General features: G+C 37.7%; 1 protein-coding gene across 4 annotated transcripts in view; it reads left to right on the top strand.

Moving 5' to 3' along the window:
• Window positions 1-20,518, top strand: part of TCAIM (T cell activation inhibitor, mitochondrial) — a 55,957-nt gene that overhangs the window by 22,486 nt on the left and 12,953 nt on the right. For all 4 annotated transcript variants that reach the window (XM_055321664.1, XM_055321665.1, XM_055321663.1 and 1 more), the window contains exons 4-5: window positions 3,502-3,655; window positions 9,531-9,783. In XM_055321664.1, coding sequence (XP_055177639.1) covers window positions 3,502-3,655; window positions 9,531-9,783 — 407 coding nt within the window. The remainder of the gene's footprint in view (window positions 1-3,501; window positions 3,656-9,530; window positions 9,784-20,518) is intronic.

The following is a 20,518-nucleotide window of genomic DNA, read 5'->3' as shown; positions in this document are numbered from 1 at the left end:
AAGACAAGAGGTTCCTAACCTACAGAAGTAGAAACATTAGGCTGCCAGAAGACATATCCACAGAGACCCTGGCAGGCCAGAAAGGACCTGCATGATACATTCAGGATACTAAATGAGAAAAATATGCAATGAAGAATACTTTACCCAGCAAGGCTGTCATGCAGAATGGAAGGAGAGATAAAGAGCTTCCAGAACAAACAGAAAATAATAGAATTTGTGATCACTAACCCAGCCCTGCAAGAAATATTTTTTTTAATTTTTTTTTAATTTTTATTTATTTATGATAGTCACACGGAATGAGAGAGAGAGAGGCAGAGACACAGGCAGAAGGAGAAGCAGGCTCCATGCACCGGGAGCCCGACGTGGGATTCGATCCCGGGTCTCCAGGATCGCGCCCTGGGCCAAAGGCAGGCGCTAAACTGCTGCGCCACCCAGGGATCCCCCTGCAAGAAATATTAAAGCGAATTTTAAGAATGTATCATGAGCAACTGTATGCCAGCGAGTTAGGCAATCTGGAAGAAATGGATGCATTCCTGGAAAGTTATAAACCACCAAACTGAAACAGGAAGAAGTAGAAAACCTGAACAGACCAATAACCAGCAAGGAAACTGAAGCAGTCATCAAAAAACTCCGAATAAGCAAGTGTCTAGGGTTACATGGCTTCCCAGGGAAATTCTACCAAATATTTAAAGAAGAATTAATACCTATTCTACTGAAAGATCTATACTCTTAAAAACTACAGAACACTATGAAAGAAATTGAGGAAGACACAAAGAAGTGGAAAACATTCCATGCTTATGGATTGGAAGAATAAATATTGTGAAAATGTGTATGCTACACAGAGCGATCTACATATCCAATACAATCCCTATAAAATACCATCAACATTTTTCACAGAGATGAAACAAATAATCCTAAGATTTGTATGGAACCAGAAAAGACCTCAAATAGCCAGAGGAATGTTGAAAAAGAAAACCAAAGCTGGGGGCATCACAATGCCTGACTTTAAGCTATATTATAGAGCTGTGATCATCAAGACAGTATGAGTATGATACGGGCACAAAAAAACATAGATCAATGGAATAGAATAGAGAACCCAGAAATGGGCTCTCAACTCTATGGTCAATAACCCTTAGAACAGGAAAGAATACCAACTGGAAAAAAGTCACTTCAACAAATGGTGCTGGGAAAATTGGACAGCCACATGTAAGAGAATGAAATTGGAACACTTCTTGCTGGACCAGGCGGCAACCTCTTCGACCTAGACATATCTCCAAAGGCAAGGGAAATAAAAAAAAAAAAAAAGAACTATTGGGACTTCATCAAGATTAAAAGCTTCTGCTGCATGGCATGGTGTACCCTGCCGTGAGTCAGGACCGGGGTTCCGTGCAGAGAGCCCCTCCTCCGGAAAACAGGCGCGGCCGGAAAGGGGGCCGACCCCTCACCCATCTTGAAACGCAGGTTCGTGGGGAACCCGGTGCTAAACCATTCGTAGATGACCTGCTTCTGGGTCGGAATTTCGTACGTAGCCAAGTAGCTCCCTCGCTGCGATCTATTGAAAGTCAGCCCTCCATACAAGGGTTTGTAAAACAAACAACAAAGAACTTATCAAACTTAACACACACACAAAAAAAACAAATAATCCAGTCAAGAAATGGGCAGAAGACATGAACAGACATTTCTCCAAACAAATGGCCAATGGACATATGAAAAAATGTTCCACATCACTTGATATCAAAACCACAATGAGACACCACCCCACACCAGTCAGAATGGCTAAAATTAACAAGACAGGAAACAACAAATGTTGGAGAGGATGTGGAGAAAGGGGAACCCTCTTGCACTGTTGGTGGGAATGTGAACTGATATAGCCACTCTGGAAAACTGTGTGGAGGTTCCTCAAAGTTAAAAATAGAGATACCCTATGATCCAGCAATTGCACTACTGGGGATTTACCCCAAAAATACAAGTGTAGTGATCTGCAGGAGCACCTGCCCCCCATATTCATAGGAGCAATGTCTACAATAGCTAAATGATGGAAATACTTAAGATGTCCATTGACAGATGAATGGATAAAGAAGATGTGGTCTATATACACAGTGTAATATTACTGTATTAGCCATCAGAAAGGATGAATACCCACTATTTACATCGACATGGATGGAACTGATGGTATTATGCTGAGTGAAATAAATCAATCAGAGAAAGACAATTATTATATGATTTCACTCATCTGTGGAATATAAGAAACAACACAGAGGATCATAAGAGAAGGGAGGGAAAGTCATCAAAGTGGGAGAAAAAACCATGAGACTCCTAACTATAGGAAACAAGCTGAGGATTACTGGAGGGGGGATAGGTGGGAAGATAGGATGATTTGGTAATGGGCACATGAAATGATGAGCACTTGGTGTTATTTACAAATGATAAAATTATTGAATACACCTGAAACTCATGATGTTGGCTACTCATATATTTGCTAATTGAATTTAAGAAAATAAAATACACAAAACATTTCTAGGTTTCAAAAATTAAAACTAAATACAAAGTTTATTTAGAAGTCTAATTCCTCCTGTCCCCATTTCTTTACCCCATTCCTGTAACTTTCTGTAGATAACCATTTTTATTCGTTTCTGGGTTCTGCCTATTTCTTTTTTGCAAAAATAGGAACTTGTAGCAAAACATAATTATGAAGATTTAGTCTTACACTAGCAGGAAATGTACATCAGCTGCCTGCTGAATTCTAGTAGCTAAGAACAGCATACTATAATCATTTAAACAAACAAAAATAAACTGTTCCTAATTTCAAGTCACACAATGTGTTTGAGAAGAAACCTAAAATGATAGGAAACATGGTTACGATTTATGCCCTTTTGTAGAGCTATTCATTCATGAAAGGGCATTTCTTTCTTTCACTTAACAATCTTGAAAATAACTCCATGTCAATTCCTAGACACCTACACCACATTCTCTATTTGGTTGTATAGTATTCTATTGAATGAATGTACCATAATTCAACCAGTCACTGGACAGTCATTTTAAGAGCCTATATATAGAGAGAAATAACTTGCAAATATTTTCTCCCAGTAGCTTATTTGCCTGTGAACTGCTCAGTGTGTGTGTGTGGTGGGAGGAGGGGTTGTGTGCTTTTTTTTGAGTTTTTAATTTTTTTATGTAAGTGGATTTATCGATGTATTGTCAATCATATATTAGAGATATTTAGTCATAGTTAGGCTTTTTCCACACCAAAATTATAATGGAGTCAACCATGTTTTCTTCTAGTACTTATACAGTTAACATTTTTTCACATGGTAACCTTAGTTTTGTTTCGTGTTGTAAGATGTGGATCCAATTTTATTCTTCACCAAAGAGCTACGAAATCTCAACATATTTAATACTAAATTGTTTAATACCCTCATTAATGTGTTTAAAGGTCAGGATATAATTTCTGTTTTCTTGTTCTGTTTTGTGTGTAAATGCCCCTTGATTTTTTTTTTTCAGGAAGTAAATGAAAATTCTCTTAAGAGATTAAGTGTCTACTTAGAAAACCTCCAGAAACCAGGCTTCAAGTCTTTGAAACCAATTCAGCTTACATTTTATGTAAGAGAAACAGAGCAGAATTCCTCTGAAGGCCAGGAACCTTTTAGCACATCTGGTATGTTTTCTTATTTCTAGTGTTTCCCTTGTGAGCTTTGTGATAAATCTGTTCACTAAGTCTGCTGTTGCCAGGGTACCTTTGGATTGAAGCCTTGTTTGTTAAAAATAATAATAATAATAATAATAATAATGTCATTTAATTAATTGTTTTCCTAGAATTAGCTTCTATTCTGGCTACCTGTGTTTGAATAAGCCATTTTTTTGTGTGTTTAAACTCTTGTCTGTAAAACTGAAATGTTCTCAGTTGTCCACTTCCTATTTCATGTTTTAAGTGTTAACCATGGGATCCCTGGGTGGCGCAGCGGTTTGGCGCCTGCCTTTGGCCCAGGGCGCGATCCTGGAGATCCAGGATCGAATCCCATGTCGGGCTCCCGGTGCATGGGGCCTGCTTCTCCCTCTGCCTCTCTCTCTCTCTCTCTCTCTCTCTCTCTCTCTCTCTGTGACTATCATAAATAAATAAATAAATAAATAAATAAATAAATAAATAAATAAATATTAAGTGTTAACCATGTATGTAACAATTTACATTTTTAAGAAGTACAGCCTATATTCCCTTATTTAGTTATCAAAATACCATGTGAAGTACGTAGTATTTGCCAAGTAAATTAGTAATGTGCAGGGATTTTGCCAGGACTACAGAGATGGAATGTGGATCTTAAACCCAAGTCTTTCGACTCCAGCTGTAGGCTCTTTTTATTTTTATTTTTTTTAAGATTTTTTAATTTATTCATGAGACACAGGGAGAGAGAGAGAGAGAGCGCAAGAGACACAGGCAGAGGGAGAAGCAGGCTCCATGCAGGGAGGCTGATGTGGGATTCGATCCTGGGACTTGAGGATCATGCCCTGGGCTGAAGGCAGGCACTAAACTGCTGAGCCACCCAGGGATCCCTGTAGGCTCTTTTTAATCAGTCTTAATAGGTAGCCTTCTTTTTGACCCTTTGTTACTGCTTTACCCCTGATCCAGAATTACTTAAAATTAAAGGCAAATACAGGTCTATCATCTCTATAAATATCTAAATAAAAGGATCATTCAGCTTTCTGTGAAATAAGGCTAAAACAGTTAGAAAATGCAGTATAATCTTTTTTAAAAGATTTTATTTATTCATGAGAGACACAAAGGGAAAGGCAGAGACATAGAGGGAGAAGCAGACTCCCTGGGGGGAATCCAGTACGGGACTCCATCCAAGGACCCTGGGATCATGACCTGAGCTGAAGGCAGATTCTTAACCCACTGGGCTACCAAGGTGCCCCGCACTATTATTTTTTTGAAACAAACTGTTAGACAACTCAGAATCTGATAGGTTTTTGGGACCTAGAATCTATTTCTAGCTCTTCCAGTGACTGGCTGTGTGACCTTAACTTCTGGTTCTTCATTATTAAAATGAAAGAGGTGAAGTACTGTGTTAAAGTTCTAAAGCCCTCACAGTAAAGACCCCCTGCCTCATACCTAGGCCTCCCAAGGTTCTCATGTGCTTGCATGGGGTGAAGAGGAGCTTAATCTAAAAAGTGCTGAAACAGGATCTTTCTGTTGAAAACAACTTCGTACCCCGTCTCTGCAGGGATGAGCATTTGATAATACATTTTCTCTTTGTTTTCTTACTCTCTCATGTTTGAATGTGAGAGATCAGGAATCAGAAATTCTTTTCCTTGAGTGTTTCTCCATCTACCTCTGATTGGGAGTTTTATTAAAAATAGACACTAAAAAAAAAATAGACACTATTCTTCATTATCCAAAGACAAAAAGTCAACTCATAGTCCTATTGTGAAGGAACCCGCTCTATTGAATAATGCTTAAATGATAGTAGTCATAACAACAAATAATTATATTTATCACTCTAAATGACAAAATTCTATTTAAAATTGTAAGTAATCATAAATGTGCTGTTCTTAAGCAGCTGAGATATATTTCTGCTAGTCCAAGACCAAATATTCACAAATACTCTTCAATAGATACACAGTCAAGATTAGGCTAGGAATTGAAAAACATCATATACTTAGGTATAGTGGTGTACTTAGATCTCATGATTTCTCCATGACAGGTGGAATGTATGAAGGCAAATTATATCCTTTACAGTTTTTTTAAAAAGATTTTATTTATTTATTCATGAGAGACACAGAGAGAAAGAGAGGCAGAGACACAGGCAGAGGGAGAAGCAGGCTCCATGAAGGGAGCCTGACCTGGGACTCGATCCCGGGACTCTAGGATCACGCCCTGGGCTGAAGGCAGGTGCTAAACCACTGAGCCACCCAGGGATCCCCTCCTTTACAGTTTTTAAAACAAGAATATTATCACTATTTTTATTTGGTTGTGTTTTGAAGAGTCAGGCTCATTTATAGTATCTACAATTGCCACTTTCATGACCACCATCTACTGGGTTTGTCTTGAATGCTGACTACATGTGGAATTAAAGAATAAACCAGGTCTGTTTGTCAGGGACGGAGCAAACAGAGGGAAGCTCAGAAACTTAGGAGATTTCATGCAGCAGGTTAGGGGTAGAGCTGTTACTAGAGCTAATGTCTCCTTATTCCTAGTCTAATGTGATTTATATATACTACATTATCAATTCTTCTTTTAAAATATTGTTAGTCATCATTTTTGCCTTTACCTTTATGACAGAGATTGGCACTCTGACTTAAATACTTATTTAAAACATTTTTATGTCTTTAACCTTTTTATCTGATTATAAAATTAAGATAATTGATAATTAAGATGGTAATCAGGTAAAATGTTTAGTACTGATTTTCATTCCTGAAATTCAAGATCTAAATCACTTCTACAAAAATAAAAAATAAAAATAAATAAATCACTTCTACAGCTCTACTCTTTTTGTGCCCTGTGAGGAAATAAACTTCCTTAAAACAAGTAGAAAATTCACTAGGAGTTTTCTATGAGTTAATGCTAGAACAAGTAGTTGTAGGCATCTGTGACTGAGTAAAGACAGAAGTCCTCTACTTTCATTAATGGTAAACTTTGAGCCATCCATTAAACAAAAATAGATTACGGGAAAAAAATTAGAAATGGGAGATAATATAAGCAAAAATGACAAAAAGATAATGTTAATGTATGAAGATCTCTTAGAAACCAAAAGGAAAACAGAGTAGCTCCCTTACAAAAATGGGCAAAGACAATGACTAGACAGCTCAGGAAATAATATACACAAATAGCTAACAAACATTAAAATGTTTGGCTTCAGTAGTCAAGTCCAAACTAAACTAATTAGGTACTGTTTTCCAATAAAGCATATGTGCAATCTGGTACGGCATTCCTTAGCCCTTACATTGGGTTAAATAATTAATAGAGCTGATAAGATAGAAACAGATTTGTTCCTTGACTGAGCTCTTCCTAACCTCAAACACAGGAATTCTTTCACCAACTAGAATAACTCTCCTGCCAGTATTTCTCATTTTATCATCAAATGAGTCAACAAATTCAACTAAGAAAACTTTGTTTGGGGGATCCCTGGGTGGCGCAGCAGTTTGGCGCCTGCCTTTGGCCCAGGGCGCGATCCTGGAGACCCGGGATCGAATCCCACATCGGGCTTCCGGTGCATGGAGCCTGCTTCTCCCTCTGCCTGTGTCTCTGCCTCTCTCTCTCTCTGTGACTATCATAAATAAATAAAAATTAAAAAAAATTTCAAAAAAAAACCCCACACGGTTCATTATTAAAAAAAAAAAAGAAAACTTTGTTTGCATGTTCTAGATTCCTTAAGTCTGTGTGGCAAACATAGTATGTTATCTCTTGAGAATGATTCAAATTGTAGTATCTGATCATCAGTCGTAAAGACAAGAAAATACATTTCAGCCTTGTATGTAAAGTGATAAATTAAAAACTTTCATGTTCATCAGTTTCAGAAGTATCAAATAACTTAAGTGTCAGATAAATTATGCTACTTTCATTATATGGACCAGGATATATAGCTGCTATAAAGAGTGGATTAATCTATACACACAGACATGAAAGAGTCACCAAGTTTAATAACAAAAGAAAGTTCAAAGTAATATGTCTACAATGATAGTATTTATATATTAAAAGGAAACTGGGATCCCTGGGTGGCGCAGCGGTTTGGCGCCTGCCTTTGGCCCAGGGCACGATCCTGGAGACCCGGGATCGAATCCCACGTCGGGCTCCCAGTGCATGGACCCTGCTTCTCCCTCTGCCTGTGTCTCTGCCTCTCTCTCTCTCTCTCTCTGTGTGTGTGTGTGACTATCATAAATAAATAAATAAATAAATAAATAAATAAATAAATAAATAAATAAATAAATAAATAAATAAATAAAAAATATTAAAAAAAAAAAAAAGGAAACTATTTGGGGCAGCCCGGGTGGCTCAGCGGTTTAGCGCCGGCTTCAGCCCAGGGCCTGATCCTGGAGACCCAGGATCGAGTCCTACATGGGGCTTCCTGCATGGAGCCTGCTTCTCCTTCTGCCCATGTCTCTGCCTCTGTCTCTCTCTCTCTCTGTCTCTCATGAATGAATGAATGAATGAATGAATAAATAAATAAATAAATAAATAAATAAATAAATAAATAAATAAGAAAAGAAAAAAGGAAATAATTCAAACTGTAGACGTGTGTTTGTGTAAACAAATAGGGGTATATATCCTATGTAATATACATACATAAGCACAAAGAAAAGGTCTAGACCAGTTCCAAGTTCCAAGAGAACTTTCTGTGATGATATAAATGTTCTGTATTTGCACTAATACAGCAGCCCCATGTGACTGTTGAGCACTTGAAATGTTAGTGTGACCAGGAACTGAATTTTAATTTTGTTTAATTTTAATTAATCTAATTCTAAACCACCACATAGGACTAGTAGCTACCATATGAGACAGTGCAGGTCAAAAAGCATAGGTATCATCTTACTGTTAATGGTGGTTATATCTAGTAAAGATGTGAGGTTGTATGCCTGTTAACAGAAGATTTTTATTTTTACTATATGTATCTCTAATTTCACAGTGAGGATATACTTCTATAATAACGGTATAATTTTCAAAACCAAGAAGAAAGAGTCAGCATTCTGTTCTGGAGAAAATACTGGGCTTGGAGTCAACTCAGATTTAAGCCCTTGCTCTGCATTCTTCCTAATCTCCTTGAGCCAGATTTCTTCATATTTGCAGAGATAAGAATCACAAAGTTGATGGGGGTGTTGAGAAGCTACATAAATTCAGCTAGAACCAAGCCTAACACCCAGTAATGAAGAGAAAAGAGAGAGAGAGAGAACTCTAGACCTCCTGTTGAGGATGTAACAAGTTAGATTACTAACCTTAGCCCACTGACTGCTCAAAATCAAAATCAGATTGTGAAGTTTTAACTTTTAAACAGGGAATTTCACATCACTTCCAAAAATATTGAGTTACCTAGTAGGTAAGATCCTGTAATCATAGAGAAAATTTGAGATGGATTTCTGTCACCCCTGAGACTAGACTGTCTGGCTGCTCCATCTGAACCACTATCACAGTACAACCTCCCCGTCCCCTCTTTTCCCCTCTTTGTCTTAGTGCTAGATACCATCTTTCATGGAGATTCGCTCATAGGAGAGCTTTTCCATCTCTTAGACTGTAGAGACCAAATTTATGGGCAGCATTGAAAATATTCTGTACCCCCCGACCCTTGGGCTGAAATGTATTTGGTCTCTAGTGCCAAACTAGAAAGGGAACTGACTGAGGAATTCATGAAGGTAAAGATACTGTAGTATGGTTTTGGAGAACACAAGTAGTTTTCCATTTACAGATTATTTGCCAGTTGGATAGATTTTAATCAGTAATCAAATGTTTTAAAAGATTTTCATTTTACTTATGTTGCATGAAAAATTATGTTGAATAAAGCAAATAATCATCTGTATTAATTGTTTGGGGGAATTATATTCTCTAGGATTTCGAGCAGTCAAATTTACTTTGCACACCAGAGATCTGCTAAGCACAGTATTATATATTCTCAACTCCTGCAGTTTATCTGTTGAACATATCCAAAGCTTGAATAGTAATGTGCATTCCCAGCCTCTCAAGGATGCTAAAAGGATGTCTGACAGGCCCATCAAGTGGGACAAATCTTATTACTACTTTACTGGATTCAAGGACCCTCATGAAGACCTCGAACAAGTCTCGAGAATGGAAACAACCCTAACGTATGTAAAAAAGTTCTTATTTAACTAAACTTGTTTGTGGTTCATATTTAAAATTAAAGTCTAATTTTCCAGGAAATGTACTTCTATCAATATAGTTAATCCAGTAACCATTATGAAAAAGATATTTCATGTTTCTTAAAGTTGCCAGAATACTTCTAGCTGTATTTAATTTCTGCTCTTTTGATACCAAACACATGCAGGAGACTTATAATTTTTAAAAATTCTGTAAATGGAGAAGGGATATACCTAAGACTATTAAAAAGTTAGGCTTCTTCATGTGTTAAGCATTTCTGATTTCTTCAGATAGTTCACTAGTAATGTTCTTTAGTGTAATAATCCATACATGATAAAAATGCATGGAGACAACATTTTAAAATATCATCTAAGGGGTTATAAAGTATAAACTGTCAGCTATAAAATAAACTAGTCCTAGTGAAGTAATGGACAGTCGGGATTGTGGTTAATAATAGTGTATTTTGTACTTGAAATTTGGTGAGAGAATAGATCTTCACAGTTTTCATCACAAGAAAAAAAAATTTATATCTATGTATAGTGATGGATGTTAACAGGATGTACTATGGTGATCATTTTGTAGTATATATCAATAACAAATCATGTTATGTACATGAAACTAATGTTATATGTCAATTATGTCTAAATTTTTAAAAATATCATTTGGAATATCTTGAGAAAGAATAATTTTTACTTATAAAAACCATGTATGAAATATTTCTCTTTCATTTGTCTTGTTTGTAAAGTCATCATTAATGTTTTTTTGAGTAAGTCCTTTTTGGACTTCGTATTCTGTTCCTTTGGTTGTTTCTTGAGAGTCCATGGCTCACCAGAGGATTCTCACTTATTACAACATGGTAAATCATCCTTCATTCTTTACTGGCAGAGCATTTGCTTTGTAGATTACCTATACTAATTTAGGAATCCCTGCCCTTGTTGTCTAGCCAGATCCCAAATAAAGCTGTAGCAGAGTCTAGCACAGAAAGAGAGGCAGTTATCTCTCTGAAGGCATGGGTATATATGCCTGTGTTGATGATCTATCTCTGATCTATTTGTGTAACTAGTGGGTAGATCACCTCCCAAAATATGTGGATTTTAGTTCGAATTTTCTTTGTAAACTAAAACAAAATGAAAATGTGACTTTGGAAGATGGCAGAAGAGTAGGGGTCCTCAACTCACCTGGCCCCACAAACTTACCTAAATAACTTTCAAAACATCCTGAACACCTATGAATTCAACCTAAGATTTAAAGAGAGAACAGCTGGAATGCTACAGAGAGAAAAGTTATTGCTTTTAACAAGGTAGGAAGACAAAAAATGAAAATAAAAAAGAATAAGTGGGGGAGGGGAACTGCGACTAGCAGGGCTAAGGTGGAGTGGCAAGAGACTCCAGGGCAGGAAAGCCAGCCCCGGAGAAGCAGGAACTTTAAAAATCCACACCGGAGTTTTACCTGATGGAAAAATGCTTAGCAGGGAAATTGGGCAAAATTCCAGGAGGGGCAGTGAAGCCTCAAGATTCCTGGAGTCACTATAAGAGGAGGGTCGCCCAGGGGGAAGGCTCACCGTAAACCGCGGGCCAATATTGGTAAAGGGCTGGAGCTCCGCAGGGCATTTGGGAGAACCCAGGTGGCTAGGTGGCCAGCTCTAGAGCTCCCTTTACCCTAGAGCCTGGCAACGGAAGGAGGTGGCTGTACCCTGTTCCCTTCAGGAGAAGCGGCCCCCCGGGAGTGCAGGTCAAGCCACACAGGGACCTGGATCCCAGGGTGCTCAAGAGAACAAAGCTGGCAATCCTGCATTTCCCCTGGGACAGGAGGAAGCAAGGAGGGCACAGGACAGTGAGAACTCTCCTACCGCTGAGTGCCCCCAAGCTGTGGAGATCAGTGCACCTGCGCCTGCCCCCCAGGAGCATCTAGGCCAGTGTGGACTGGGAGCTGTGGTTAGTTACTCACAGGGAGCTCGACTCCAGAGCTGGAGACCTGACCACCGCCATCATTGTTGTTCCTCTTTGTTTCACCTTGTGCCTGGGAGAGGCAGGGCCTCTAGGGAACAAAGGCCTCACTGGATAAACAGCTCACACTGAGCTGGACACCCGACACCTGGCACGGGGCATCTCCCCCAGGTGCACACACCTGAGAATCAGGGCAGCAGGCCCCTCCCCCAGAAGACCATCTGGAAGGACAAGGGAAGAGCAAGTTTATTGACCAAGCAGCACTGGAAAGCTCCAGGACTGAGAGAAAATAATACATAGAACTAGAAAGTCCTTTTTTTTTTCCTTTTTCCATTACAACTCATTCTTATATCAGACTAAAAATCTCCAATATTTTTTCTCTTTTCCCACCTTAACTACAATATTTTACAAGCTCTTCATTTTTAAGTATTTTCCATTTTAACTTTCATATTTCTACAATTACATGTCTTAGATATATTTTTCACTTCTGGATTCCCTTCAATGTATTCAATTTAATTATGGTAGATATACAAGATCTGAGTATTTGTTTTTTGTTTTTTCTGCCTTGTTTTGTTTTACAATGGTGGAAGTTAGTACCTTCTAAGACACAACCAGTATACACTCAGAACCATGTGGAGCACTGTGTTGGTCCATTCTGTGAGATTATATTCTCTCTTCCTTCCCATTCTGCCCCCTCTTTTATCTTGTTTGTTTTTGTGGTCAGTGTTGGGGCTTTCTATAAGTATTGCTGGTTTATATAAATTTGGGATTGAGGATCTTCTAACATACAGAACAAAATACACTCAGAACCAAGAGGTTCACCCTCTAGGACCCCTCAGGTAGATTATATTCTCTCTCCACTACCATTTACTCTCTACCACCATCCCCCCATTTTAATTTTTTTTCTTTTTCCTCTTTACTTTGTTTTTTTTGCTTTGTCTTTTTTCTTCTTTGTTTTTGGTTTTTGGCTTTTTACTTTTACTGCCTTGTTTTAAAATTTATTTTTCACTGTAGTGTTCCTTTTTTATTTTGTTGTTCTGTTCTTTTTCTTTTATTTTCTGGTTTCTTACCTCTTCAGAATAATCTAGGGTGTGTTTTACTTAGGTTGTGGTTCATATTTTTGACTCAGCCTGCTCATAGAGCCACTCTGTACTGGACAAAATGACTAGAAGGAAGAATTCACCACAAAAGAAAAAACCAGAAACAATACTCTCTGCCACAAAGTTGCAGATTTTGGATTTCAATATGATGTCAGAAATTCAATTCAGAAGTACAATTATAAAGCCACTGGTGGCTCTGGAAAAAAGCATAAAGGACTCTAGAAACTTCCCTACTGTACAATTGGGATCTAATCAGGCCAAAATTAAAAATAGATTAACCTAGATGCAATCCAAACTGGATGCTATAACTGCTAGGATTAATGAAGTGGAAGAGAGTGAGTGGCATGGAAGACAAGTTGATGGATTGAAAGGAAGCTGGGGAAAAAAGAGGAAAAACAACTAAGAGCCCACGAGGAAAGGCTGAAGGAAATAAATAATGGCTTGAGAAGGAAGAATATACATCTAATTGGGATTCCCGAAGAGGCTGAGAGAGAGACAGGATCACAAAGTATATTTGAACAAATCATAGCTGAGAACTTCCCTAATCTGGGGAAGGAAACAGGCAATCAGATCCAAGAGATAGAAAGATCCCCCCCCCCAAAAAAAAAAAATCAATACAAACCATTCAACACCTAGATATTTAATAGTGAAATTTGCAAATTTCAAAGAGAAAAAGAAAATTCTTAAAGCAGCTCCAGACAAGAGATTCTTAACTTATATGGGGAGAAATATCAGAATAACAGCAGACCTCTCCACAGAGACCTGCCAGGTCAGAAGGGCTGGCATGATATATACAGGGTACTAAATGAGAAGAACATGCAGCCAAGAATACCTTATCCAGCAAGGCCCTCATTCAGAATAGAAGGAGAGATAAAGAGCTCCCAGGAGAGGTGGAAACTGAAAGAATATGTGACCACCAAACCGGCTCTGCAAGAAATATTAAGGGGGACCCTGTAAAAGAAAAAGGGAGCCCAAAGAAACAATCCACAAAAACAGGGACTCAATAGGTAATATGATGACACTAAATTCATATCTTTCAATAGTTACTCTGAACATGAATGGGCTAAATGATCCCATCAAAACACACAGAGTATCAGACTGAATAAAAAAGTGAGACCCATCTATGTGCTGTCTACAAGATACTCATTTTAGATCTAAGGACACTTCCAGCCTGAAAATGAAGGGGTAGAGAACCATTTACCATTCACATGGTCCTCAAAAGAGCTGGGGTAGCAATCCTCATATCATATAAATTAAAGTTTATACCAAATACTGTAGTAAGAGATGAAGAAGGACACTATATTATACTTAAAGGGTCTATCCAACAAGAAGACCTAACAATCATGAATATTTATGCCCCTAATGTGGGAGCAGCCAAGTATATCAATCAATTAATAAAAAGTAAAGAGATACTTAGAAAATAATACACTAGGAGACTTCAACATGGCACTTTCAGCAAATGACAGATATTTTAAGCAGAACATCAACAAAGAAACAAGGGCCTTAAATGATACACTGGACCAAATAGATTTCACAGATATATACAGTACTTTCCATCCGAATGCAACTCAATACACAGTCTTCTCAAGTGCACATGGAACTTTCTCCAGAGTAGTCCACATACTGGGTCACAAATCAGGTCTCAACTGATACTAAACTATTGAGATTTTCAGATTACAATGCTTTGAAAATAGAACTCAATCACAAGAAGAAATTTGGAAGAAACTGAAATACATGGAGGTTAGAGAGCATCCTACTAAAAGATAAATGGGTCAACCAGGAAATAAGAGAATAATTTTAAAAATTCATGGAAACAAATGAAAATACAACATTCAAAATCTTTGGGATACACCAAAAGCAGCCCTAAGAGGGAAATACATTGCAATACAAGTCTCCCTCAAAAAATTGGAAAAAATGCAAATACACAAGCTAACCTCTCACTTAAAGGAATTGGAGAAAGAACAGCAAATAAAGCCTACACCAAACAGAAGAGAGATAATAAAGATTAGAGCAGAACTCAATGAAATATAGACCAGAAGAACTGTAGAACAGATCAACAAAGCCAGGAGCTGGTTCTTTGAAAGAATTAATAAGATAGATAAACCACTAGCCAACCTTATTAAAAATAAAAGCAAAAAGACTAAAATTAATAAAAACGTGAACAAAAGAGTAAAGATCACAACCAATACCAAGGAAATACAAACGATTTTTAAAATGTACTATGAGCAGCTATATGCCAACAAATTAGTCAATCTAGAAATGGATGCATTTCTGGAAAATCACAATTTACTAAAACTGGAACAGAAAGGAAAAAAAAAAAAAAACCTGAACTGGCCAATAACCAGTGACGAAATTGAAGCAGCCATCAAAAACCTCCCAAGACACAAAAGTCCAGGGCCTGAAGGCTTCCCAGGAGAATTCTACAAATGGTTTAAAGAAGAAATAATACCTATTCTACTAAAGCTGTTACATAGAAAGGGAGGGAATTCTTCCAAACTGGTTCTATGAGGCCAGCATTACCTTGATTCCAAAACCAGACAAAGACCCCACTAAAAAGGAGAATTATAGTCCAATATCCCTGATGAGCACAGATGCCAAAATTCTCAAAAAGATACTAGCCAGTAGGATCCAACAATACATTAAGAGGGTTATTCACCATGACCCACTGGGATTTATCCCCAGGATGCAAGGGGGGGTTCAACATTTGCAAAACAATCATGATAGATCACATCAATAAAAGAAAAAACAAGAACCATATGATCCTCTCAGTAGATGTAGAGAAAGCATTTGACAAGATACAACATCCATTCCTGATTAAAACTCTTCAGAGTGTAGGGATAAAGGGAATAGTCCCTAATATCTTAAAAGTCATTTATGTAAAGCCCACAGCAAATATCATTCTCAATGGGGAAACACTGGGAGCTTTTCCCCTAATGTCGGGAACACAACAGGGATGCCCACTCTCACCAGTGTTATTCAGCATAGTACTAGAAGTCTTAGCCTCAACAATTAGACAACAAAAAGAAATAAAAGGCATTCAAATTGGAAAGAAGTCAAACTCTTCCTCTTAGTAGATGACATGATACTGCATATAGAAAACCCAAAAGACTCCACCCCAAGATTACTAGAACTCATACAGCAATTCAGCAATGTGGCAGGATACAAAATCAATGCCCAGATATCAGTGGCATTTCTATACACTAACAATGAGACTGAAGAAAGAAATTAAGGAGTCAATCCCATTTACAATTGCACCCAAAAGCGTAAGATAACTAGGAATAAACCTAACCAAAGAGGTAAAGGATCTATACCCTAAAAACTATAGAACACTTCTGAAAGAAATTGAGGAAGACACAAAGAGATGGAAAAACATTCCATGCTCATGGATTGGAAGAATAAATATTGTGAAAATGTCTATACTTCCCAGGGCAATTTACATGTTCTTTGCAATTCCTATCAAAATACCATGGACTTTCTTCACAAAGTTGGAACAAATATTTTTTTAAGATTTGTATGGAATCAGAAAAGACCCCAAATAGCCAGAGTAATATTGAAAAGGAAAACCAATGCGGGGGGTGGGTGGGCATCACAATGCCAGATTTCAAGCTGTACTACAAAGCTGTGATCATCAAGACAGTGTGGTCCTGGCACAAAAACAGACACATAGATCAATGGAACAGAATAGAGAACTCAGAAATGGGCCCCCAACCCTATGGTCAACTAATATTCAACAAAGCAGGAAAGACCATATCCACTGGAAAAAGGACAGTCTCTTCAATAAATGGTGCTGGGAAAATTGGACAGCCATATGAAGAAGAATGAAACTAGACTATTCTCTTACACCATACACAAAGATAATCTCAAAATGGATGCCTTTTAGTTTTGTTGACTGTTTTCTTCACTGTGCAGAAGCCTTTTATCTTGAAGAAGTCCCAGTAGTTCACTTTTGCTTTTGTTTCCCTTGCCTCAGGAGACATCCCTAGTAAAAAGTTGCTATAGCCTATGTCAGAGAGGTTGCTGCCTGTGTTCTCCTCTCGGATTTTAGTAGTTTCCTGTCTCACATGTAGGTCTTTCATCCATTTTGAATTTATGTTGTTTATGATGTAAGGAAGTGGTCCAGTTTTATTCTTTTGCACGTTGCTGTCCAGTTTTCCCACCACGATTTGTTGAAGAGACTGTATTTTTCCCACTGCATAGTCTTTCCTGCTTTGTTGGAGATTAATTGACCACATAGTCATGGATCCATTTCTAGGGTTTCTGTTCTGTTCCATTGATTGATGCTTATTTTTATGCCAGTAAAAATATTTTGATGCCATACTGTTTTGATCACTACAGCTTTATATAACTTGAAGTCTAGAATTGTGATGCCTCCTGCTTTGCTATTCTTTTTCCAGGCTGCTTTGGATATTTGGAATCTTTTGTGGTTCCATACAAATTTTAGGATTGTTCTAGTTCTATGAAAAGTGATACTGGTATTTTGATAGGGATTGCTTTAAATGTGTAGATTGTTTTAAGTAGTATAGACATTTAAACAATATTTGTTCTTCCAGTCCATAAGCATGGAATGTTTTTTCCATTTCTTTGTGTCATCTTCAGTTTCTTTCATCAGTGTTTTACAGTTTTCAGAGTACAGGTCTTTCACCTCTTTGGTTAGGCTTATTTCTAGGTGTCTTATGGTTTTTGGTACATCAATAGAGCTTTAAAAAAAACTAATACTACTTTAAAAATATACACATCAGTGATTACTAAGCACTATTTGGATGATTTTATTTTTTATAAATTTTTCCAAATAAGAAATTCAACATTTCTTAAAGTTCTTGATTAGTGAAGGTTAAAACATATGGTTTAACTATTTTATTATAAAATGAAAATAAGATGACTCCTAAATCTCAATAATAATTTAAGTGGACTTCTCCCCATTAAAAATAAAGGGTTTAGATTTTACAAATGACTACGATTGCAAAATTAAGAATTTAAATTATTTTTGAGGCAAAATCAGGCATTAATGTCCTTTCAAAATCCAATAGAGAATTCTCATTTAAAGAGTAATGCAGATCTCTGTCTCCTAGTTCTAGAGTATGGACAGTCAGGATAACCATGTATTTCCATATTGGACAAGAAGGTATACTTTTCTCTTTGCCTTATGACTTAATTTGCATAGTTAAACTATAGGTTGTCTAGTGATCTCCTGAGATCAGATTTAAAAATCAAATTATATAATAAAAGACATTAGGTAACAACATTAGATAATAAAAGACTCATCTTTCCCTAGTGGAGGTAATAGGGTCATGGAGGAAATAAGACAAGTACAGAAATTATTGTAGAAATTATACAAACGGACTGTGATTGTGTCTCTCAAAAAGAGATCCTAAAAAAGTCCCTGGCCAGTCATAGGACAGAAGTTAGGGGGAGAGTATGTCCAGAAAGATTTTAAAGTAAATGCTGCTCTTGCCTTACTTCCAGTTTGTCTTCATAGTTTTTTCTTAGGGAAGAATAGGATCATTCAAAAATGCTTAATGGGAATCTGCATTACTACTTACTGCATTATAGCTTACTAAGGATCTGTTACTACTGGTTTCTCTTCCCTGCATCCTAGAGTCTATATTCCCCCTAATATTAAATATTCAGTTTTACAAAAATATTTTATCATGTCATTCCCCTTAATAACTTGTGCATTATCCAGAGAAGCATTTCCCAGTTGGTACCCTACAGATCCCCAGGGACTTATGGGAGGTTCATGGAGGTGGCTGAGGGAAAACAAAGGAATGTCAGTGGGAGATGTGCTTTTTGGAATTTTTGAAAGATGGAAAGCAGATGGGAAGAGAAACAAGTCTTACCTCCCCTCTACAACTTAACTTGTCTTGGAAGGTCCAACCAATGTCATAAGGAAAAGAAATGATTAAGGTGATGACCCCTATTTTTTTCCACAATAAATACTTTACCAGTTTTCCTTTCAGTTAGTTTATTTTGAAGAGATACTTAGAGCTGTGTAAACATCATTTTACTCACCACACGTGAACTCCCTAGCCCGAAGCTTCATTGGTGATTCTTGCCTGAATCGTATATTACTATGATGGTTTCCAGATAGTAATTTTCTGATTTTACCATCCCTTCAAGCTGGCTCCTCTGTTCCTGTCATTCCTTGGGAAATCTCACTTTCTGATTCATTAAATCATTCCAAGCTCTTCTGGACCATTCTGCCCTAGTGTTTGAGTCTGCCATTTCGCCAGGAAGTTCTGGTTCTTTTTAGTAAGGAATGGTTTTTAGAAACCAAGACCTGGGGGCTACATGTGTTCAGTAGCTCCTGAACCTCTCTTGGCTGAAGCCAGGAAACCTGTATCTTTATCTATATTAAATGCTGTGTTTAGAAGCTTCATTTTTATATCACTGTTTAGGAAAAAAAAAAACACAAAAAAAATTGTTAAACTAGACCAGTTGATTTTTTTTTAAGGTTTTATTTATTTATTCATGAGAGACACACAGAGAGCGGCAGAGACACAAGCAGAGGAAGAAGCAGGTTCCCTGCGGGGTCCCAGGGACCCCTGGACCCCAGGATTACGACCTGAGCCGAAGGCAGATGCTCAACCACTGAGCCACCCAGGCGTCCCTAGACCAGTTGATTTTTATATACTAAATGTAAGAATTCCAGAAATCAAGTCATAAGTGTATAATCTTAAGATTGTATTTGTCTACACTTAAAGACATTTTTTTGTCACCAAACCAAAGACAGTATGTTGTTTGAGAATTCATTTGTCAGCAAGTCATGCTTTCTCTTCTATGATTTAAGGTAAATTGAATAACATATATTAATAAATGAGGAAAATGTTGAAAAATTGTAATGTGATAGTTAATAATAGTGATGTAAAGTGGATATTTTTATTTATTTTCTTACTACATTATGCAGAGATGACAAAGTTTTTACCAGTACCCTTGAAAAGGGAGTAGGAAGAGTTATTAATTACAGCACAAAGTTAGTGAATTAAAAATGTCAAATACCAGGACGCCTGGGTGGCTCAGCAATTCAAGACCTGCTTTCGGCTCAGGGTATGATCCCAGGACATGGAATCGAGTCTTGCATCAGGCTCCTGCGAGGAGCCTGCTTCTCCCTCTGCCTATGTCTCTGCCTCTCTCTGTGTGTCTCTATGAATGAATAAATAAAATCTTTTTTTTTTTTAATTTTTATTTATTTCTGATAGTCACAGAGAGAGAGAGGCAGAGACACAGGCAGAGGGAGAAGCAGGCTCCATGCACCGGGAGCCCGACGTGGGATTCGATCCCGGGTCTCCAGGATCGCGCCCTGGGCCAAAGGCAGGCGCCAAACCGCTGCGCCACCCAGAGATCCCAATAAAATCTTTTTTTAAAAAAATGTCGAATACCTTTTCTTAGAGGGTAAGGTCCCGACTCCTCCTTCATGGTCTGTTCCCCCACCGCCCCCCACTCTTCTTCACTCGTCTAATTTTGTACGTCCCTCCATCTGGGCACAGTGGTTCACCTTAGGGTTTCTTGTGCACTAGTGTGATTGGCAAGCCCTTCCTCCTCACTAATCTGCCTGGAAACATCTGATACATCTCTCAGGTTACAGGTCACATATCACCTGTTCTGTAGAATCTTACAGACAGAATTAATTCTTCCTTTGTTCCCATAGAGGTTCATCTATCCTATTCTTTATAAAACAT

The sequence above is a fragment of the Nyctereutes procyonoides genome, unplaced genomic scaffold (genome assembly GCF_905146905.1).
Source record: "Nyctereutes procyonoides isolate TBG_1078 unplaced genomic scaffold, NYPRO_anot_genome, whole genome shotgun sequence".
In the NCBI taxonomy this organism is placed as follows: Eukaryota; Metazoa; Chordata; class Mammalia; order Carnivora; family Canidae; genus Nyctereutes; species Nyctereutes procyonoides.
Note: the sequence above shows the minus strand (reverse complement) of the source record. Positions and strands in the feature narration are given on the sequence as shown.